The sequence below is a fragment of the Eptesicus fuscus genome, chromosome 13 (genome assembly GCF_027574615.1).
Source record: "Eptesicus fuscus isolate TK198812 chromosome 13, DD_ASM_mEF_20220401, whole genome shotgun sequence".
NCBI lineage: Eukaryota > Metazoa > Chordata > Mammalia > Chiroptera > Vespertilionidae > Eptesicus > Eptesicus fuscus.
Genome location: NC_072485.1, coordinates 8654338 through 8676927, shown reverse-complemented (window position 1 = coordinate 8676927; position 22590 = coordinate 8654338). Strand labels below are relative to the sequence as shown.

General features: G+C 37.6%; 1 protein-coding gene across 2 annotated transcripts in view; it reads right to left on the bottom strand.

The window, feature by feature from the left end:
- DYNC2H1 (dynein cytoplasmic 2 heavy chain 1) overlaps window positions 1-22590 on the bottom strand; it is a 328866-nt gene that overhangs the window by 129780 nt on the left and 176496 nt on the right. For both annotated transcript variants that reach the window (XM_028158576.2, XM_008150183.3), the window contains 7 exons: window positions 22156-22299; window positions 17628-17717; window positions 11828-11893; window positions 9782-9832; window positions 8270-8347; window positions 3397-3528; window positions 2341-2413 (listed from right to left, as the gene is read on the bottom strand). In XM_028158576.2, the coding sequence (XP_028014377.2) occupies window positions 2341-2413; window positions 3397-3528; window positions 8270-8347; window positions 9782-9832; window positions 11828-11893; window positions 17628-17717; window positions 22156-22299 (634 nt within the window). The remainder of the gene's footprint in view (window positions 1-2340; window positions 2414-3396; window positions 3529-8269; window positions 8348-9781; window positions 9833-11827; window positions 11894-17627; window positions 17718-22155; window positions 22300-22590) is intronic.

Below are 22590 nucleotides of genomic sequence, written 5' to 3'. Positions count from 1 at the left end.
GAGCGAGTATGCAAATTAACCCAAACCAAGATGGCTACAGCCACAGAGAGCAAGGTTCCCTAGGTAACAGAGGAAGCCAAGCTTTCTGCCAGCCGTTGAAGGCCTAAGCCTCCACTCAAGCTACAAAGTTTCAATTATAGAAGGTAAACAAATTCAAACAAATGGCGGCAGAATGGAGCTTGAGAGAGCAGGCCAGGGTTGCCGCCGGCAACAGGGGAAGCAAAGCTTTCCACACACCCTGGCCAGGCCCACCCGCTTAAGGCAACAAAGTTTCAATTATGACCCCAACACAAATGGATTCGGGCCTCGGAGGGAGCCCCAGGCTTGGCTCTGCTCTAGGCTACAAAGTTTCAGTTGTAGAAGGAAAATAAATTCCAGATACCAGGGTCTCCACTTGCATCCCAGGGGGCGTGGCTGGCCTGCAAACCACCACAGGCCCATCGCTCAGGCCGCCCCACGCCCCAAGGGAACCCCACCCTGATCAGGGACACCCTTCAGGGCAAACCAGCTGGCCCCCACCCCTGTACCAGGCCTCTATCCTATCTAATAAAAGAGAACTATGCAGATTGATCATCACTGCAACACACAATATAGCTGCCCCCATGTGGACACAAGATGGCCACCAGGAGAGGGCAGTTGGGAGGCACCCGGCCTGCAAGGGAGGGCAGTTGGGAGGCACCCGGCCTGCAAGGGAGGGCAGTTGAGAGGGACCAGGCTTGCAAGGGAGGGCAGTTGAGAGGGATCAGGCCTGCAAGGAAGGGCAGTTGGAGGTGATCAACCCTGCAGGAGAGGGCAGTTAGGGGTGACCAGGCCAGCAGAGGAGGGAAGTTGGGGGCAAACAGGCTGGCATGGGAGTGATTAGGGGGTGATCAGGCTGGCAGGCAGAAGCGATTAGGGGCAATCAGGAAGGCAGGCAGGCAAGCAGTTGGGAGCCAGCAGTCCTGGATTATGAGAGGGATGTCCGACTGCCCGTTTAGGCCTGATCCCAGGGATCAGGCCTAAATGGGCAGTTGGACATCCTTTGAGGGGTCCGAGATTGGAGAGGGTACAGGCTGGACTGAGGGACAACCCCCCTCCGTGCACGAATTTCGTGCACCGGGCCTCTAGTATATATATATACTAGAGGCCCGGTGCACGAAATTCGTGCACGGGTAGGGTCCCTAGGCCTGGCCAGTGATCAGGGCCAATCTGCAGGGCAACCTGCAGGGCAATCAGGTACCCTACTCGCACCCGCCTTGGCTGTCCTGGCGTCACCCGCTCGCCAGCCCTACCCCAGACCGCCACCACCTATCACCTCCCTCTGCGGGGCCTGCGGGCTGGGGACAGCTCCTGCATTGAGCGTCTGCCCCCTGGTGGTTAGTGCACGTCATAGCGACCAGTCGTCCACCAGTCGTTCTGCCGTTCGGTCAATTTGCATATTAGGGTTTTATATAGATAGATATCAAATGTTAGGCTTACTTGATTGGAAGATATGTATAAAATAGTTTCTATATAAAATTTTATATACGTGTACAAAAATTAAATAGAAATGAAAGATTTCTAGAAAAATTATCAACATACTATTTTAACTGTGCCAGACTTTTCATTTCTAACATAGTTCTATAACCTCCAGCAGTTTAGAATAATAAAAATCCATTATTCTTTGATGACTCTACACTTCAACTAAAATACTTTTCATAATCTTTCCTTAACATAGTTTTTCCAAAATTCATTGCACAAATGGAAACAGAATATAGTTTATTATTTTCAAATGAGTAACCACTTTTAATTCTACAGGTAAGATGATCTGAAAGATGTTAAAAATGTATTGAACAGTTTTTTTATAATCTGAAAGATACATAAATTTTCATTTTTTGTTTTAGACAGAGAGCTAAAATAACTCATTTAGAAGGCTTCTTTTCCTAAGCCTATGGTATCTATATGTCTTATTTTGTCTGAAATCAAACATTTCATTCCCTTCTTTAAATTACCAATCTTGGACAAATGTCTAAATGTCTACTGTGCTTGCATAAGAAAACAATTTTAAAAATTACATATAGGATGTCAATTATGCATTAAACTTGATACACATTAGATATGGTCAGATCCAACACAGAAATTATTTTTTAACCCTTTGCACTCGCTTGCTTTTTTCTCGATTCCTTTATTCTAATGCTAACCGTGTCGAGTCACACTCGGCATCTGAGTGCAAAAGGTTAAACCAGGTGGAAATTGTAAAATAAGTAGAATGAAGAAAATAATGCCGGTAATCTGCTAAACTAAGGTCAGCATGAAATAACCTGTAGGTTAAGCACAAAAGACTTGGTCAGTGGTCTAATTCTGGAAAAGCACCATCCTTACCCAGAGTCCTGCATACGAACAGAGCCATGGCACTCTGCAGCCTGTCGGGCCTGAGGGCCTGAACCACAAGAACCTGAAAGTAAAGATCAGGGCATCTTAAATAATAAAGTTCCTACAATGGCTTTCCTAACTAAACAATAGTAATGTCAATTAATTAAACAAATGTTTACTGAATATGTGAATACTTATCACTGTTGTATATTATTTACTATCCCTCAAACTGTCACAATAGGGTTATACTAAGATCAATCGTTATAGGCAAAATATTACAAAAATACATTATTCCCTCAAACCTGTCATCAGAAGTAAACATCAGCAAGTAATGATCATAGGGTTATCTGCTTCTTCAGGATCTAATAACAAAAAGCCAAATGCCAGGTGAAAATAGGGTACTATAGGTAAAGTACTTCTGAAGACAGCACAACAGAGGCCCAAAAATCTTGCCTAAAGTTTTTAATCACCATTTTTATGCTGAACCATATATATGTTTTCTAATAAAGTTTTTTTTTTTAAACATATTTGGTAAAATAGAATTCACCAAGGAGATACAAAAGGGACAGAACCACTTCGAGGAAATGAAATGGTCACTTCTAGAGTATCAGCCCCTAAAGAGCTTTCCAATCCTTAGCCTTTACTTCCCCAACACACTGAGTGGGACCCATCAGCAGGTTTCATCATTCTATTTTGAAATACATGAAAAAAAATTCCCATATTCCTCCCCATGAGATATTTTCCTTAGACAGAACGTGCAAAATGAGTAAAGAGCCTATAAAACCTACACCTTAATTTCTTTCTGTAACTGATTTTCTGTATTGCAAAATCACCCTTGGGTCAGAGTCAGAGAGAGTAATAAAAGCTGCAGTGGGAAATACCACATTCAGAAATGTTGCCAGTGACTTCATTATCCAGGTAAGATGGCAAAAGCAGAAAGGCCTTCCCCACATGTGCCATGTTAGGATGATGTGGCACCCAAAGGCAGAGCTTTATTTATTTTTACTGAATTTGGCTTCTGAACAAGAGTAATGTTAAATACTTTTATGGATTTAGATAACTTACCTGCTGAAATAAGGAAACTTTCTTTGCAAGAACAGATGGAAACTCTTGCTCACACATTGAATGATGATAATAAGTACGCCACAGATCTGCATCTTCAAAGCAGAGGGTCTGATAAAGACTGGGGAGAGCAATCTGAAAAATAAGAATAACCATATATAGTGAGTTACAAGTCAATATAAGTAGAAATGAACGTGTATTACTAAAAGAAGAAATTGAAAATAATTATTGATGGATATTTATTACCTGTTTTCTACTTTATGTCAGTTTATCTAATCATTTCTAGGTCAGAAATAGTATAGTAGACTTATTCAACCCATAATTAAATTACAGAAAATATTTGCAAAACAGTACTAAATCAATACTTGTAAGTTGATAAAAGCTTTTTTTTTTTTCCAGTAAAAACATTTGTATCTATCTATCTCTACTTTGTGGAGAAAAGAATGCTTTCATTAAAAACAAGTGTAGCCTTAGCCGGTTTGGCTCAGTGGATAGAGCATCGGCCTGGGTACCGAAGTGTCCAGGGTTTGATTCCGGTCAAGGGCACTTCGTTTGGTCATAGGCTCCTCCCTGGTCCGAGGTCTGGTCAGGGTGCGTGCAGGAGGCAACCAATTCATGTGTTTTTCTCACATCAATGTTTCTCTCTATATTTCCCCTCTCTCTTCCACTCTTGTCTAAAATTCAATGGGAAAATATCCTCAGGTGAGGATCAAAAAATCAAATTAAAAATAAATAAAAACAACTTAAAAACTTTTTAATACATTTTTTTATTATTTCAGAGAGGAAGGGAGAGGGAGAAAGAGATAGAAACATCAATGATGAGAGAGAATCATTGATTGGCTGCCTCCTGCACTCCCCCTACTGGGGCTCAAGCCTGCAAGCCGGGCATGTGCCCTTGGCTGGAATTGAACCTGGGACCCTCCAGTCCACAGCTTGATTCTTCAGTCCACAGCCCAACGCTCAATCCACTGAGCCAAACTGGCTAGGGCAAGTTAAAAACTTTTTAAAATGTTTTTAACAAGTGTAGATTTTGAAATTGAAGTATAATTGACATATATAAGTGCAAATTTTAAGCATTGCCACAAGTGTAAAAGTATGTCAAATTTCATCCTATATAATAAAGAGGTGATATGCAAATTGACCATCACACCCTTGCACAAGATGGCTGCCTCCTTGTGGTCACAAGATGGCCGGCAGTGGAGGGCAGTTATGGGTGATCAGGCCAGCAGGGGAAGGAAGTTAGGGGCAACCCGGCCAGCAAGGGAGGGTAGTTGGGGGCGACCAGGCCTGCAGGGGAGAGAGGGCAGTTGGGGGGGGGGAACCAGGCCCACGGGAGAGGGCAGTTAGGGGCAACCAGGCCAACAGGGAAGGGCCTGGCAGGGGAAAGGCCTAAACCGGCAATTGGACATCCCCCAAGGGGTCCCAGATTGGAGAGGGTGCAGGCTGGGCTGAGGGACAACCCTCCCCCAGTGCACGAATTTCCTGCACCCGGCCTCTAGTCTCAATATAAAAATGCTTAACAAAGCAGGTTCTAAACTATATTCATTTCTGCCCCTATTCATGAACATGTTGCTTCCTTTGCCCCTAAATGTTCTAAATTTCTACTCATAAATTTCTACTCAGCATTCAATATTCAGCTCAAACAATATCATCTATCAGAGATTTTTCTCAACCTCTTCATTTCCTCTACCTCAAACCGTATTCGCTCTTCAAAAATTTTTTCAACACTGATTTACAAGGTTATAAATAAAAATGTTTACCATATATATATATAAATAAAGAATTTTTTTAAATGGTGAATTTGGAAGATTTATATTAAAACTAGAAGTCCAATGCATGGAATTCGTCCACGAGGGTGGGGGAGTTTCTCAGCCTGGCCTGCACCCTCTCCAATCCAGAACACCTCGGGGGATGTCTGACTGCCAATTTAGGCCCAATCCCACCTAAACCGGCAGTTGGATATCCTTCTCATAATTTGGGACTGCTTGCTCCTAACTGATCTCCTGCCTGCCAGCCTGATCACCCCTAACTGCTCCCCTGCCAGCCTGATCACCCCCTAACTGCTCCCCACTGTAGGCCTGATCACCACCTAACTGTCCCCCCCATAGGCCTGATCGCTCCATAACTGCCCTCCCCTGCTGGCCTGACCACCCCTAACTACCTCTGCCTTGGTCCCCGTCACCATGGATTTGTCCAGAAGGACGTCCAGAAGATGTCTGGTCTAATTAGCATATTACCCTTTTATTAGTATAGATTTCATGTAATATAAACACAAATCAAGTATTTAAGAATGCTTTATCCAAATATCTATATTCATTTCTAAATAATCAGTTATATTGCCTAAACTTCATTATTATAACTTAACAAAATTAAACTTACACAGCAGAAAATCAACTAAGCATACTTTAATTTAATTTGTCCAATCTAAAAAGTATTTTAAAAAATTTAACTATGCATCTGGTATATAGTAGGTATCCACTAAATAAACAAAAGAATAAATGAGTTCAGGGAAATAAAGTTTAGTAAGTCAAGAATTCTAAACTCAAGGATCCTAGGAGAAAGGCAGACATGACAAATCATTTTGTGAAAGTATGATAGGTGCTGATATAGAAATGTTCAAGATGCCATATATACCAATAGAAGAGATCCAATGGAGAAATCGGGCAAAAGTCACAGAGGGGGTAATACTTTGGGTAAGTCCTAAAAAATAAATAGACACTTCACAGTAAAAACAGTCAAAGGGCAGTTCAGGGAGAGGGAATAATAAAACTAGCAAATATAAGAAATAATGAAGGTATGGAATGGAAGTTAAACTGAAGAGGCAAGTAAAGAATAGATAATATATCATCTTATATGTTATCCAAGAAAACTATGGATTTTATCCTATGAGTGGTAAGAAACCATTAGAGAGTTTTAAATAGGACACTAACCATATCATAAATAAACTAAAACACAAAGGATAGACTAAATTGGAGAGGTGTGAGATTAGAAGCAGGGTCTAATTGCTAAATCAAGTTGAATAATGACAGCCAAAACTAAGGTGACTGCAAGGATGGAGAAGAGGTGGGGATGAGAGATATATAAAAGATAAATAGAAGTGAAAGAGTGTTAATTTGAAACTATTTTCAACGTAAGTACTATACTGCATCTCATTACTGATCCTGAATTATTGTATATACTAGAGGCCCAGAGCATGAATTCATGCACGGGTAAGGCCTTCAGCCTGGCCGGTGATTGGGGCCGATAGGAGCCATCTCACCCAATCCTGATTGGGACCGAATGGAGTGGCCAGGCCGTGGGAGGGACCATGGGAGGTTGGCCAGCTGGGGGGAGGGACTGCAGAAAGTTGGCCAGCTGTGGGAGGTTGGCTGTGGGAGCAGACTGACCACCAGGGGGCAGCTCCTGCATTGAGCATCTTCCCCCAGTGGTCAGTGCACATCATAGCGACCAGTTGACCAGTCGTTCGGTCATTCAGTCATAATGGTCACTTAGGCTTTCATATATATAGACATACTAGAGGCCTGGTGCATGAAAATTCATGCACTGTAGAGGGGGTCCCTCAGCCCGCCCTGCCCCCTCTCACAGTCTGGGAGCCCTCAGGGGTGGGAGGCGACCCAACAATCAGGGGAAGGAGACACTCCCATCACACCTCTGCTGCTGCCACCGCCAGCAGTGCAAGCCTCGGCTGGCCCTGGTTACCTGAGCCTTGGGCGGCCCTGGGTGGCTGGGCAGCTGCCATCTGAGGCTTGCCTGTGCCTCTGGCTGGCCCTGGGTGGCTGGGAGGCTGAAGGGACTGAGGGACTCCAGAAGCAAGCGGACCAGCCTTGCCACGCGCCTGCCGCCCCAACAGGGCTGAGGGGAGTGGGTGCCGCCATCTTGTGGCTGTGGATGCTGCAATCTTTGAGGGCATGGCAGTCAATGAGCATATTCCCTCCTTATTGGCTGTGGGCACCGTCATCTTTGAGGGCATGGCAGTCAATTAGCATATTCCCTCCTTATTGGCTGTGGGCACTGCCATCATTGAGTGTGGGACAATTAGCATATTCCCTTCTTATTGGCTGTGGGCACCGCCATCTTTGAGGGCGGAGCAGTCAATTAGCATATTCCCTCCTTATTGGCTGTGGACAAAGCCATCTTTGCGATGGTGTGAGGGTCAATTAGCATATTCCCTCTTTATTAGATAGGATATATATAGATATATTGATATGTAGATATAGATATATGCTTCCACCTAGCATATTAGAGAACCTTATATTTATCCTTATATTCTCTATCAGTATACAGCATAGAACCTTGTGCAATGTAAAGACTCAAGAAGTATATGTTGAATGAAAAATGTAATTAATCCTATCTAATAAAAGAGAAACATGCAAATTGACCATACCTTCGCTACGCCCACAAGCCACGCCCATCAGCCAATGAGGGCAAGTATGCAAATTAACCCAACCAAGATGGCGGTTAATTTGCATATCTGGGCACAGAGTGAAGACTGAAGACAGTGTAGAAAGAAGCCAAGCGCTGCAGAAGGGAGTGAAGCTGTGGAGAAGCAAGCAAGCGGGGCAGGGAGAAGGGAGGGAAGCAGGCGGGGCAGAAGGGAGGGAAGCAGGCGGGGCGGGGGAGAAGGGAGGGAAGTAGGAGGGGTGGCGGAGACCGAAGCAGGAAGCCCTATTGCAGGAATCTTCCTGCAATGGGCCTCTAGTTGTTTAATAATGGGTTAAAGAATTAATTAGAATAATTATTTGATATTCTTTTACCCAGAGATTTTTGTCATATTCACAGAAATATCAATATTAAATATAGGTAGCAAATAAAATATACACAGAAATAACCCCAATGTAAAAAAATTTAAATATTTCACATAGTAAAAAATAAATACCTTCAATGTTGCCACTGCCCAGCTTCTTTCCTGATCTATCCAAGATGGAAGCTGATCACGTATTCTTTGTTGAGAGTCCTTTAATAAGAGCAATTATTTTCCTTGGTATATTAGATAAAATTCAGACAAAAAAATTCAACAACTAACTAAGTTTATAAACACTATTTTTAACAGTTCATTCTACGTATTATTTCTTTATTTTACATATTTTACAAGTCAATATTGTAAAATTCTATATTAGGTATAGATAACCATTTAGACAAATGTGTCAATGTAAGAAAGGGCCAAACCTATAAGATTTTTTATGATTGTATTTAAGCCAAACTGACGACAATAGCCTGGATGCAAAATCTCAACAAATTGAGAAAATGCTCCAGAGAATGGCAGTTTGGAGTTTATTTACACATTATAATCAAAGGAGGAAACTTAGGGAGAGTTACATGAAATTCACTGGTGATAGACTAGGGAGGGAGGTGGGAGAAAGCAAAGCAGGGAAGTATCTGAGACTGGATAAGGAGTAAAACAGAGAAACACACATTCCTTTACATTGGTAGGCACAGGACCGTTAGCAGTTCACATTTACAGCACAAGGAGAGGAGCTCTGTGGTCTCTCTCCTGCTCTGGTGGGGGAGCGTGCCCTGAGGGGTCTGGAAAAAGGGTGATTACTCTGACAAGAGTTATCTTAGATGCAAAAAGACAATAGACAGGCTTAGTTACGGTAAAAACTGACTTTTGTCAAGGAAGATACTGGCCTAGGACATGACTACCCAACATGACTTGCTTTTAGTTAGGAAGTTTTAATTTCAGAGCATCCTATGTGGTTACTTGAGGTCTCTGAGTTTGTAAGGCCTGCCATTCAGTCTGGCTTAAATAAAATCCTGAGCTCGTCAGGTTTAATATGTGGTCCCTTTTTCATCCACAGTTGCATTCATTTTTTTTGTGCTTAATCCTCAGTAAAACTTTAGAAAAAACTCAAAAGTAATTAGAAACTGGCATAATATGTTACTTTTATTACATCTTACATTTCAGATATAAGCTAGGTTTTGCATTACAGTCTAGGTATGGTCCTTTGAAGAGTAATATTATCCATTACATGTTCAAACAGAAAATTACTAGTCAAAAAATCTGAATTTGGATCAAGTTAACAAAAGTTTTTTAAAGTAATTTTTAAACTTGTTACATATAAAAATTTTTCTAGTTACAAGATTTGATTTTCTTTGGATTATATAAGTAGTCTTGGAATAAAACATATAAAAACATATGTACTGAAAAAAAGAAACTGTATTGAATTTAGTATTTAATTAATATTATTCTAAAAAAATTTGTCTTCAAGGACAAAATAAATATACTTAGGTCCACCTATAGAAGGACAATAGAGATAAGGACATAATCCTCTAATTAAAGTAATTACAACAGTAATTTAAAACTGCTCTGAAGCAGATTATATTTCATGAAGTCTAAGCCAGAACAATTTTCCCTAACAGTAGAACAATTTTATTATTTTTTACTTACAGCTTTCCGCAACATGTCTCCAACAACCACACCTGTAAACGTATCCCATTCCTATTGAATAAAAATATTATGAACACAAAAAAACATAAAAATACTAACCAATTAACAAAATTTTCTTAATAACCTGTAATGCAGCTAAGGACATGTAAAACAAAAGCAAAAACACAACAACAAAAAAAACCCTTTCACATCTTCACATTTCTAGTATAATACTGACATTATGAATACTGATGTATTAATATGAAATCTAGAAATTATTTTATTAAAACAAAAAACTGTATTACATGAGTCTCAATATCTAAAAATGTAAATCTCACGTTCAATGAGCATTTGTCACTACCTACTAATTTTTCCTATTGTAGGCCATTTCTCACTAATAAATCAGCAATAAGGTGCACCAAAAGTATATTGTGTATGTTGGAAAAAAACAAAAAAAAGTTCTTCCGTTAACTTATCTTTTCCAACAGATAGGGAGAAGACTGCCATATTCCTTTTTTTTTTTTTAATCCTCAGAATCAAAACTGATCAGCTGTTAAGAAATCAAGTGCTCTAAGAAAATCTGTCTTTACCCTGGGTTCCCCCAATCAGATAATAATGGGGCACCACCATATTTGTTATACACTGGTCAGTAAATAAAGCCAAAACATATTAAAATCTGAAAGCAATATGGAAACACTTCCAAACTAACACACTCCCTGCCTTCACCCACCGGGCCCACTCATTCTTCTTCCTAACATTATGTAATATGAGTCAAAGAAAAATGTTCTCCTTTCCCAAAGATAATTGATTCACACTGCAGAAGAAAAAAATAGGTAATGTTAAGTCTTACAAAGTGTGGAACATATTGATCACAGTGAAAAACATTAACAGCAGGAGATTAAGGCATCAGAATTACTAGTAGAAATAAAAGGAAGTCAAGTTAATAAATTCAAGAGAAATATGTAAGTCAGAGCATGTGGAGGTAGAGAGAAACAAAAATCAAACACAGGCCTACAATTTTTAACTACTTTAATGAGGGAAACCCATGACATAATTAAAACCTGGTCAAGAAGGATTAAAGGTTATTAGGTCAAGGTTGCAGTGTCCCTCCCTAACTAATGGACTCTCACTTTATGGTATAATGAAAAAATGCAAAATTTTTTTTAAATATTAGAAGCACACCAGGATAGATTAGTTAGCTCCAGCTTGAAGGAGGTTCTTTTCAAGTTTGAGAGGGGGTTATATGGCAGTCCAGAAATGAAGTCATAGACAAAGAAAATAAATTATACATTAAAAGATTAACATAAACCAGCAGGTGCAAGGGAGCTGCCCACCCTCTGATTCCCACCTGTGCCTCTGAGCACGTCAGTGAAGGTAATAAATAATGTAGTAGTCAGGCAGTCCTCAGGTTATGTCGGACTCGCCGTAAGTTGTTTCGTGGTTACGTCCCCATCTCCCATTTATTTATAAAAAGAAAAAAGTTCCATCATTTCGATGTATGTACATATGTGCTTTATGTTTTTTATTATTTATTTACCACAAGTAAAGTTCAGGAATTGTTATCTTTCTTTTAAATTTTTTTACTGTTTCACTTCATTGCTGCAGTGTATGTGCTCCATGTGAGTGACGCAGGTGCTTATGCAGGTGGATTCCGACTTACGGCGAAAATCACGTTACATTGCCGTAGGAATGGATCTCCGACGTAACCCGAGGACCTACTGTACCCATATTCTTTTGTTTTTTTATATTTATCAGTTCCACTGCTTAGACCAGGAATATAAAAAGGCTAACTCTTTGGTGTCCTGAGTAAATGGACGTGGGTTCAGAAAAATCGATGCAGTGTGGGTAAGTTACTTGTATTTCTTTTTCTGCCTTACCATCACTTCTGAATATTGGGCCCCCTCAGAGGAGAGTAGAACTTTCAGCACCTTACACTAAATGTCTAACTTAGTAAAAAAAAATGAATAGGTTGATATATAATTTCTACCCTAAAGTAATTTCTGTTCTATCTGCACATTACCAAACTTCTATGTAACTATAGTATTTCTTCCTTTACCATTCACTTACATTTTCTTGAAAATGTTCAGGATGCATGCCCCGGACAAAATGCAATGCGAACATCAACTGATCAGCCTGAAAGGAATAGCAGATGTTATCTTGCTTTTTCTAAATTAGTGGTTTTGGAGAAGCATAGTCCTTAAATTTTGGTTCCAAAATATGTATTCTGTCTTCAAAATATTTTTATCAATATAAGAATAACATTTACATAGAACAACACTTCTAAGTTGGGGGTAGGGAGGATAGAGAAAATGCTAAAATTTTTAGAGAAAGTTCTAAGGATCAATCATCATTTACATCTCATTAAAAATAAAACAGATTTATTTAACTAGCAGAAATCCAATTGTGATGTCTGAATTAGTCTTTACTAACCAGATCATTTTTAAACCTCTCATTCTTGCATTAGTAACCTTCGAGCTGTGATTGTGTATGTTTAAATGCTCCTGAATAATCTATATACTGCTAAATCAAGATATTTTATTCCTAGAAATGCATGTAAAGGGATCATGAATGTATTCCTAGATAAGCAATAAGAATATTCACTGCAGCCTAGCTACTATTGCTCAGTGGTTGGGCATTTACCTATGAACCAGGAGGTCACGGTTCAATTCACGGTCAGGGCACATGCCTGGGTTGCTGGCTCCATTCCCAGTAGGGGGTGTGCAGGAGGCAACTGATCAATGATTCTCTTTCATCATCAGTACTTCTATCTCTCGTTCCCTCTCTCTTCCTCTTTGAAATCAATAAAAATATTTTTTTATAAAAAAGAATATTCATTGCAAGATTGTTTACAGTAGAGAAAAAACTGAAACAACCTAAATGTTCAAAAGTCTATCATGAAAAATATTCTAATCAAAATGGCATAACCCATATTGCGAAAGGAGGGGGAATTTGTTAATAAACATATATGGATATACTAGAGGCCCGGTGCACGAAATTCGTGAATGGGAGGGGGAGGGGTCCCTCAGCCCAGTCTGCACCCTCTCACAATCCAGGACTCCTCAGGGGATGTCTGACTGCGGGATTGGGCCTAAACCAGCAGTTGGACATCCCTCTTGCAATCCGGGACTGCTGGCTCCTAACTGCTGGCCTGCCTGCCTGCCTGATTGCCCCTAACCACTCTGCCTGCCTGCCTGATCACCCCTAACCACTCGCCTACCTGCCTGATTGCCCCTAACTGCTCGCCTGCCTGCCTGCCTGATCACCTGTAACTACTTGCCTGCCTGCCTGCCTGATCTCCCCTAACCGCCTCTACCTCAGCCCTGCCGCTGTGGCTTCATCTAAAAGGACATCCAGAAAGTCGTTCAGCTGTCCAGTCTAATTAGCATTATTATGCTTTTATTATTATAGATATCTGCAAAAATTTTGGAAAAATAGATATCAAATTTTTATCACTGATTTATTTTTGAGATTATAGCCTATTTTTATTTTCTTCTCTTATCTTAGGTGTTTATACTTTTAAACTTCCTAAAATAAGTTTATATCATTTCTGTAAAAAACAAACAAACAGGAAATGTTTGTTTTTTTAAAAAACCATTTATTGAAGAGCCATCTTTCAAAGTTTTAATCTAAACATTTTATTTGGCCTTTCCCATATTGTAAATAATACTTTATATCTAATATATATTTATGATTATAAATACAGATAGAGATAAATATAAAAATATTAAGATACAGTATATACAAAAAACCCTCCTGTAAATACTACCAGTAAGTGATCTCCTTGCCTGCATGAAAATCACCCCTCTGTAGGAAAGATATAATGTCTTGAATAATACAATACAAAATAATTATTTTATAAAAGTATATGTTATATATGCTTGTATATATATAGCAAGTACTCACTAGATAACTATTAAGCAAGTAAATGAAAAACAAACATATTTACAATAGTGAATCACTGAGTAAAAAATATCCTCAAAATGTAAAAACTGGAAGCAGATGGCCATCAGTCAGATGTGCAAAAAAAAAAAAAAAAAAGTTACAACCAACTACCACCTGCATGAAGTAGCTACCATTTGACATAAAATATTATAAAAAGCAAGAGAAATGGATAGTGTTCTTAGAAATTACAAGATCCATGATTAGCTGGATGAGCCACTATGATGCTTATTTTATAAATTAATGGATACTTAAAATGATTATAACAGCAGCCTTTATCTAAAGTAAAAAAATGATTATGATAAATAATAAATGTTACTTTGAAGCCTTTATCACTTAATAATATAGTTAATTCTTTATTATAGATATAGATGTAGATATACATACAAATTCACACACAGTATAAGAGGACAATGAATTAGCCCTTACTTCCTTTGAACTGAGGAAAAATAACGTAGTCTCTAGTGTTTATGGAAAGAAGGCAAGGCTCTGGTACTCAGTGGGTCTCTGATTATCTACCAGAGTTGGTGAGCTAATTGTTGATGATTACTGAGACCAAACTCCAAAATGCTGTCAAAAATGGGCATGTAATATGTAGTCAATAAATGCGTAATGGTGGTTACCCTTCTCTGTGATTTTTGGTCACAGAAGACACCTGACCTCAGGGAAAAAACTTCTATTAATACCTCACCAAACATTCTTTGTATACCATTTCAGATCTTAGATAATACTTCCATGAGGAAAGGGAAATAGTAAGAATATATGCTTTACCAACCTTCCTTCTGACCTTTTTTGTATTCTAGCCCAATATAGTTGTAAATTATCTAATGCTCCAACAACTTCTATGATAAATTTGGATGAAGAAATGTTAAAGGTACTAACTCATAAACAGTTTTATTATAATCATAAATTTTGTGAAACTAAATATGCTACTTATCCTATAACTGTCTAAAATATTTAGGTTACTAAAATAAACACTTTTGATCTCTTTAAGAAAAGAAAAAGTAAGTCATAGCCAAAAATCTAAACAAGTCAATCATTTTCTATTCCAGGTCAAGTTGCTTTCACTTCAGTGTGATGTGAATACTAATAACCCCAGCCTCTCTCCAGTTCAGAGTCACTGCTGCCATACTGCTGTCACCAACACAGCAGCAAAATCAGCATGGAGGAAATTCTGGCAGCCAGTTTAATGTGACGCTGAGGGCTAAAACCCAAACAGCTTTCACTAAACTATGAGATCAGTTCTATCCTAAGTAATATTATACTGTTAAGTCTTAGAAATATACCTTATTGCTTTACAATTACTGAGCTTTCTGAATTTTTATTCTCCACTCTATAGACTGCTCAATTCATGTTTAATAAGTTTAATATTGAACAAAATAAAATATGAGTTTTATAAAACATTCCATCATCAATTAAAAAGATGTCTTAAGAATTATAAACCATAGCTTTTTAAAAAAGTGGTTTTAGCTGTTCACCATAGAGAAGTATTACTTAATATAGGCAATGAAAAATTCCAATTAAGTACTAAAAATGTTAAGAATGTTAAACCTTACAAACTCACTCCAACTGCATCAAAATGTTGAATTTATCCTAACAAACATATTTTTAAAAGTTAAAGTGACTTAGGAGAAATAACCCCAGTACACTTCATTAGTATCATAAAATTCAGGGTGGGGAACGGCCAGCCCGTGGGCCATAAAAGGCCCGCAGAATCATTTGGTCTGGCCTTGCCAAGGCATTAGGGTGAGTTAATTAAATGTTTGACCAAGTATATGAGGCTAATTTTTAAGTTGATAATTTTGTATGACTCGTGAATAATGTTATAAATATCCAAATGGCCCTTGGCAGAAAAAAGGTTCCCCACCCCTATGTCTTAAATCATTTCATTACTAAATACTTATTATATCCGGAATACTTATATTATTAAAAATAAAATAAGAATATACAAACCAATATAGAAATACATAGATTAGAAACAAACAAGAAACTCCTAATAAGAAAAGTTACTAAAATTTTTTATTTAACTGGGGTCCAAAACTATGTTATTAATAAAGAGTTATGAAACATCTTTCCAAAAAAAAAGCTACTATTTTTGGAATAAATAAAAATATTATATTATCGTTTGGCTTAAAACATTTTTCAAGAATAATATTTATTTATAACATATCTACTTTCAAAACATATTTGGGGTCACCTTAAGATAATGGTAGGTCCATAATATTTTCATAAATCACAGCCTATCTTAGTGCAGAGGCATTAAATATAATATTAGGAGAGTGACAAAATGAAACTTTGCAGTCTTAATATGTTCACTAGAAAATAAAAAAGATTAAAGCTACACTAAAAAGCTAATCATACAAATTCAATAATATAGAAGTGAAAAAATAAATCCAATGATTAAGAAATAAATTATAAAAACAATAATTACAACAAAGTAGACTTGTTCTATAAAGCAAAGCTTATTCTTTAAAATGCCAGGATAAAAGACAAATATGGTAAACAGGCAAAAATGGCAAATAATAGAGAATTTTAAATATAAGATATTTATAAGACAAAAATCACAAATAATAGAAAATTTCAAATATATTTATAAATTGCAACTTGGTAAAAATTAAAAAGATGGTTAATATCCAGGATTGATTAGGACACAGGGAAGGAGAAAGCCTCCTTACTCTGTGGGTGAGAGAATTAACTGGTATAAATTTAGAAGGCAATTTGATAACATTCAAATAAATTTCAAAAGTGTATATCCTTGGACCAGAAATTATACTTTCATTGAGAAATCTACTGAACAGAAATACCAGCTTATACATGTATATAAAGATGAATATACAGCACAGGATTTCACTGTAGTCATTCATAATTTCAAAAATAAGTAGTCTAATATCCACCAATAAAGCATTAGTTACATGAAGTAGCATATAACCATATTAGGAAATATCTCAGAGTCACTAAATATATTGAGGTTAACATATTTATGCTTATGGGAAGATCTTCAGGACCTACTGCAACAAGAGATGCAACACAACAAAATATAAAGAACATTAAAAAAACTTTATCTACTAGTATGTATTTGCACTTTGAAGGATTTATTCCATCTCAAGTAAAGATGCTCAACAATATCATTCTAATCATTAAAATTAATATTCTTTTCCAAAGAATATATTAACTATATCTTTTTCCAGATTTTCTAAGAAGCTTATATAATTGGCCCACAATAACTCTATTTCTCACTTAGCTGTCCTTACAAAATTCTTCAACTTATCTTAAGCTATACGCAAAGACTGATATTTTTTTAAATTTCTAAATGAAAAGCCCTTGTATAATATTCAAAATATCTAAAATGTTTCATTGTATAATCCTGTGGGGACCTTATAATACGAAGACTTCCATGACAAATTTCTCTCAACTCAGAATGAAGCATTAGTTTATTTCCTAATACCAGGAATAGGAGCCAATTTTGTCCCTAGCCCAAAAGACATTGGCAATGTCCAGAAATATTTTTTATTGTAACAACAGAAGGAATGGAAGTGCTACTGGCATTGAGAGAATGCTGCTAAATATCCTAAAATACACAAAACAGTCCCCAACAAATAAATTCAATACTGCTGAGTCTGAGAAACCCTAGCTAGAGAATGACCTACATAATCCACCCTAGTTTCCTCCGTCAGTGGCTACTGGAATTCCGGGAACTAAGTCAGCTAACCAGTGTTTGCTCTCCCTTCTTCACTTGCCACTTTTCTCCCTACTTATCCCAAAAGGCTGCAAGACATCTAGATAGTAATGAATATTATTCTGGAAAAATGTCAGAAATGCCAATCTCATAACCTTTCTAGTAGGCCAACAGTTACATATTTTAACTGTAATACTATATTAAATCAAGGGTCAGTAGTATTTTATAAGTGAAAAACATAACATTTCTTACCTTAAATAGACAACGGCATACATATTCATAGACCATCTGTTTTAATGAGCTGACCAGAGATTGGATTCGCTGTTCTGTATTTTCAGAATCCTGTAGATTAAAATTTGAAAATTGAAAATTTATAAAGATTTCAAAAGTACCCCATAGTTTAATCACACTTATAAATTATTCCTCCAGAGTCAAAGCTGATTCTGGAACAACTAACTTTGGCAATCAAACTTAAAGGACTAAACAACTAAGTGCATTAAACTTGTATACTAATACAATAAAAATTGATATCTTTTTCTTCAGTGTATAGAAACCAGAGACCCAGAATGGCGTCACTTGTGCTAAAGCCTATGACACCAAGTCTTGATTTAATACCTGACCTAATTGTGGTTATGACCTTTACCAGAAATGTAATCTTAATCAACCAGTATACAGTTTTCTTTTGGTCAAACACCTGTAAGGTGATCTGTCACACAGGCATAATTTCTCCCACACCCCACAAAGGAAGAAGAGGCGATCTGCAAGTAAAAGCCCTGCCGTGTCCTTTCTTTTCCTAATAGATTCCTTGCCCCGCCCTTCTTCCTATAAAAACTTTCCATTTTGTACAACCCATCAGAGTGCCCTTCTACTTGCTAGATGGGATGCTTCCAATTCATGAATCACTTAATAAAGCCAATTAGATCTTCAAATTTACTCAGTTGAATTTTTTGACAGTTTAAACTTTTAATAAATGAAAATTACAATCAATCATCAATAATACAATATGAATTAATTTTTACCATACCACTTTGATTCCTACTGGAATTAAAAATACTACATCAGTCTGTTTTAAAACCATCTCATTACTTATATTATCACTAGAGGTCCAATGCACGAAATTCGTGCAAAAGTAGGCCTTCCTTCTCCTGGCTGCCAGCACCGGCTTCCCTCTGGCACCCGGACCTGGGCTTCCCTAACAGCCCCAGCTTCTTCCAGTCTAATTAGCATATTATGCTTTTATTATTATATATTTACCAATCCAGCCCCAACACAGTATGACCAGAACCACTCTATCAAGAATTTTCTCATCCTCAATATAAGAACCTAAACTATCTTAAACCTTACCCTCCAGATTGAATAGGATGAGCAATAACTTTGATATTGGTGCTGTAAAAATTCATACACACCTTTAGTGCTTTCATTTGCTTCTGTAATTCCATTGTACATGATCGCCATGATTTGAAAAATGACCTTGATGGCTATTTCCTTTGATTCATGAAAAATGGCTTGGGGTAGAAATGGGGGGAGGAGGTTGTGAAAGCTGGTCTTTTTCCTAAATGTGATATGATTTTTACATCTCTCTTCAGGGAGCACTTAAAGAATATATAGACTAAGTTTGTTTGTTTCCTTATAATTATAATTGACAAGGAAAAAAAACAAACTAATAAAATAATTTTATCAGTAGAGAAACACTCCCAGGATAAGCAATGTAATGTATGAAATTGGTAGAAAACATCATGAACTGGCATTCAGATGTGGCAAACCCAGGTTTCTGGCCTTGCTGGTAGCATGTTCTAACTGAGAGAACTCACCTTCATTGCACTATTTATTACCAAAGATCACATGTGAAAGTGAAATCTGGATCCACTAAAAGATACTCTATTGTGAGACAGACTACCATGCCAACAAGATCCAATGGATTTTCAAAACATTGGAAAGTAAGGTTTTTATTCTACATATTTAAGTATGTGAGTGTGAAGAGATAAACCAAAGAACTTGTATGCATATATGCATAATCCATGGACACAGACAACAGGGTGGTGAAGGCTTGGGCTGGGGGAGGGACAGGGTGGGCTAGAAGAGGTCAAAGCGGGGGGAGAGGGGAAAGGCGACATATGTAATACTGTCAACAATAAAAATTTTTAAAAGTAACTGTCCAAAAAATATGAATAATATGTGCCAAAACAAAAAAACAAATATGTAAGACAGAAATGCTGATCTTGTCTGTCATGACTGAGTAGACAGATTTTTGCTAACCAACATAGCCCAAAGCACTAGCTCTTTATTAGGTGCCATTTATTTCAATTTTGAATATAACAGCAACTTCAAATGATAGACATAGTGAAAAAAGTCAGTAAAATTTTAATCTTTTATAATCAAATGAAGATTTTCTGTATTAATTAGCCATGCTAATGAAGATAAGAATTTTTGTCCTGTTTTGTTCTGATTATATAACACAACAACAAGAATAATGTCTGATACATAGTGAGTCTGCAATAAATATTAATATAATAAATAATAACCTTTCCTTGGAAAAATAGATTTATGTAAACCTACTTTAATATAACACTTTGTTCCCTAATTTAATTAAAAGACAATTATTCCCACCCCAAAAATAATTTAAGAAACACCCACCTTGTATTATACCAAAAACAAGAACTATGAAGAATAAATTTTTTCTTAAAAATATATTTTTAAAAGTGATATTTATCTTACAAGTGATTTTTATCTTATAAATTATCAAAGAATTGCAAATACAATACCATATTTTTAATTACCTGATAGGACAATTACACAAAGGTATAAAATATCCATTGTTGGTAAAGGTATAGATAGAAAAAAGCACTCTGCATCAGTATAAGATACTGATAGCATATATTTTCAGAGGATAATTAGATAATATTTGTGCAAGGCTTACAAATGTGCATTTTTGCCCCATTAAACTAAGAAAAATAATTGGAGAAGTGAAACACTAAAAAATAAAAAACAAAATAAAAAAATCAAAAACGTATGTGTGTAGCTGTTTTAAAATATAAACCTCCAATTTTTTGACACTCCTTCCATCAAGAGGTAAAGTCTGTTCCTTCATCCCCTTGAATCTGGGTAAGCATGTGACTACTTCAACTAATAACATTCAGCAGAAATGACACTGACACAAGGCTGGGTTGTAAAAGGCAAATCAGCTTCCACCTTGTTCACTGGAATACACGTGTTTGGCATTCTAAGATGTAATATGAGAAATCCAATGACTCTGTGCTGTGAGCAAGCCAAATTTCCTGGACAGCTGCAGCAGTCAGCAGCCCTAATCCTCAAGTCTTCCCACCTCAGGCACCAGACCTCCAAGTAAACCTCTCCCCAGCCCCCCAAATTCCACTTTTAAGTCTTTCTAAATGAGGTGCCAGCCATTGTGAAGTCATCCCTATTCTGCCCTAACCAAATGCCCCACAGGATCCATGAGCATAAGAAAAACAGTTTTAATCTGCCAAATTTGGGTATCATATGATATTCAGCACAAGTAACCAGGAAAATGTCCATATAGGAGGTAAAGTATGGTATAGCATCACAATCTCTCAAAAATATTGTTTAACTTTATATTTATTGACATGAAAGTTGTCTACATATACGAATGCTTTTTTAAAAGACAGTATGGCCCTGGCCAGTGTTCTCAGTGGTTAGAGCATCCACCTACACACCAAAGGATCACGGTTCAATTCCAGGTCAAGGGCAGGTACGTTTGCTGCCTATGGATTCTTCTAAGATTTTTATGGTTTCCTGTCTTACATTGAAGTCCTTTATCCATTTTGAGTTTATTTTTGTGTATGGTATAATTTGGTGGTCTAGTTTTATTTTTTTGCATGTATCCGACCAATTTTCCCAACACCATTTATTGACGAGACTGTCTTGACTCCATTGTATGCTCTTGCCTCCTTTGTCAAATATTAATTGAGCATAATAACTTGGGTCAATTTCTGGGTTCTCTGTTCTGTTCCATTGGTCTATGTGTCTGTTCTTGTGCCAGTACCAGGCCGTTTTGAGAACCGTGGCTTGGTATCTGGTATTGTGATCCCTCCAACTTTGATCTTCTTTCTCAGGATTGCTGCAGTTATTCGGGTGATTTTTTTTTTAATTCTATATAAATTTTTAGAGAGTTTGTGCTAGATCTGTGAAATATGCTGTTGGTATTTTAATAAGGATTGCATTGAATCAATAGATTTCCCCGAATCTAGTTTATTGCACACTTGGGTTTGCATTCCACATGCTGTATGACAGCACCTTTGCAGAGTGCCCTCTCACACTCCGGGACCCCTTGGAGGATGTCAGAGAGCCAATTTCGGCCCAATCCCCACAGGCCAGGCCGAGGAACCCCACCTGCCAGAGGGGCCCCACTCACTCCGCAGATGCCCTTCGAGCCGCGGCGCCGCCCCAAGGTGCAGCGAGCCGGCTGGAAAGCAACTGCGAGAGGTTGGCTCCAGGGGACTGTGAGAGGTTGGCCCATTTCACCCAGTCCCACCCCACAGACCACCTTCTAATTAATTTCCTTTCAATGTGCACGAATCCATGCACTGGGTCACTAATATTAACATAAAAGCAGAAGACTGTTACATTGGGACAGTTTGTTAACATAAAAAGGAGGTACTTTCTTCTAAATATAGTTTAAAATTGTTACGTGTAGTCTTTTGAAATATAATTCCAAACAAGTTTGCTCAGAAAATTATAAATTAATCACCAGTAAAATGGTCTGTCTTATTCAGTCTCAGCTATAGGGTAACCAATAGCATACCTGTTTGTTTTGCAGAGCTCTCTGGAAAAGTCGAAGAAATGCAGCCAAACTAAAACGGTACATGTTATTAATTTTGGACAAGTCAGAGATAATGAAGTACATCCTGCTGGCACTCTCAGCCAGAGGAAGATAGGCATCCCGCTCCTGTGGATCATTGGTTGGGAGAGAAAAAAAACAAAAACACAAAACACCTGAGTAATAGAGTTTTACTGCCACCTACAGACCACTATGCATATATCCAGCCACAGCCTTACTATTTCTGCATACATCCAATGAATGAAGATGACAAATCACAGAATTTTATAACTAAAAGGACTAGCAAGATCTGGTTTTTATTTTTATGAAATTGAGGGAAATATATTTTAAATACGTATCTACCCCACATATTACAAAGCAAGAAGTGGTTCATGGGTTAATATTAATGAGGACCACGAG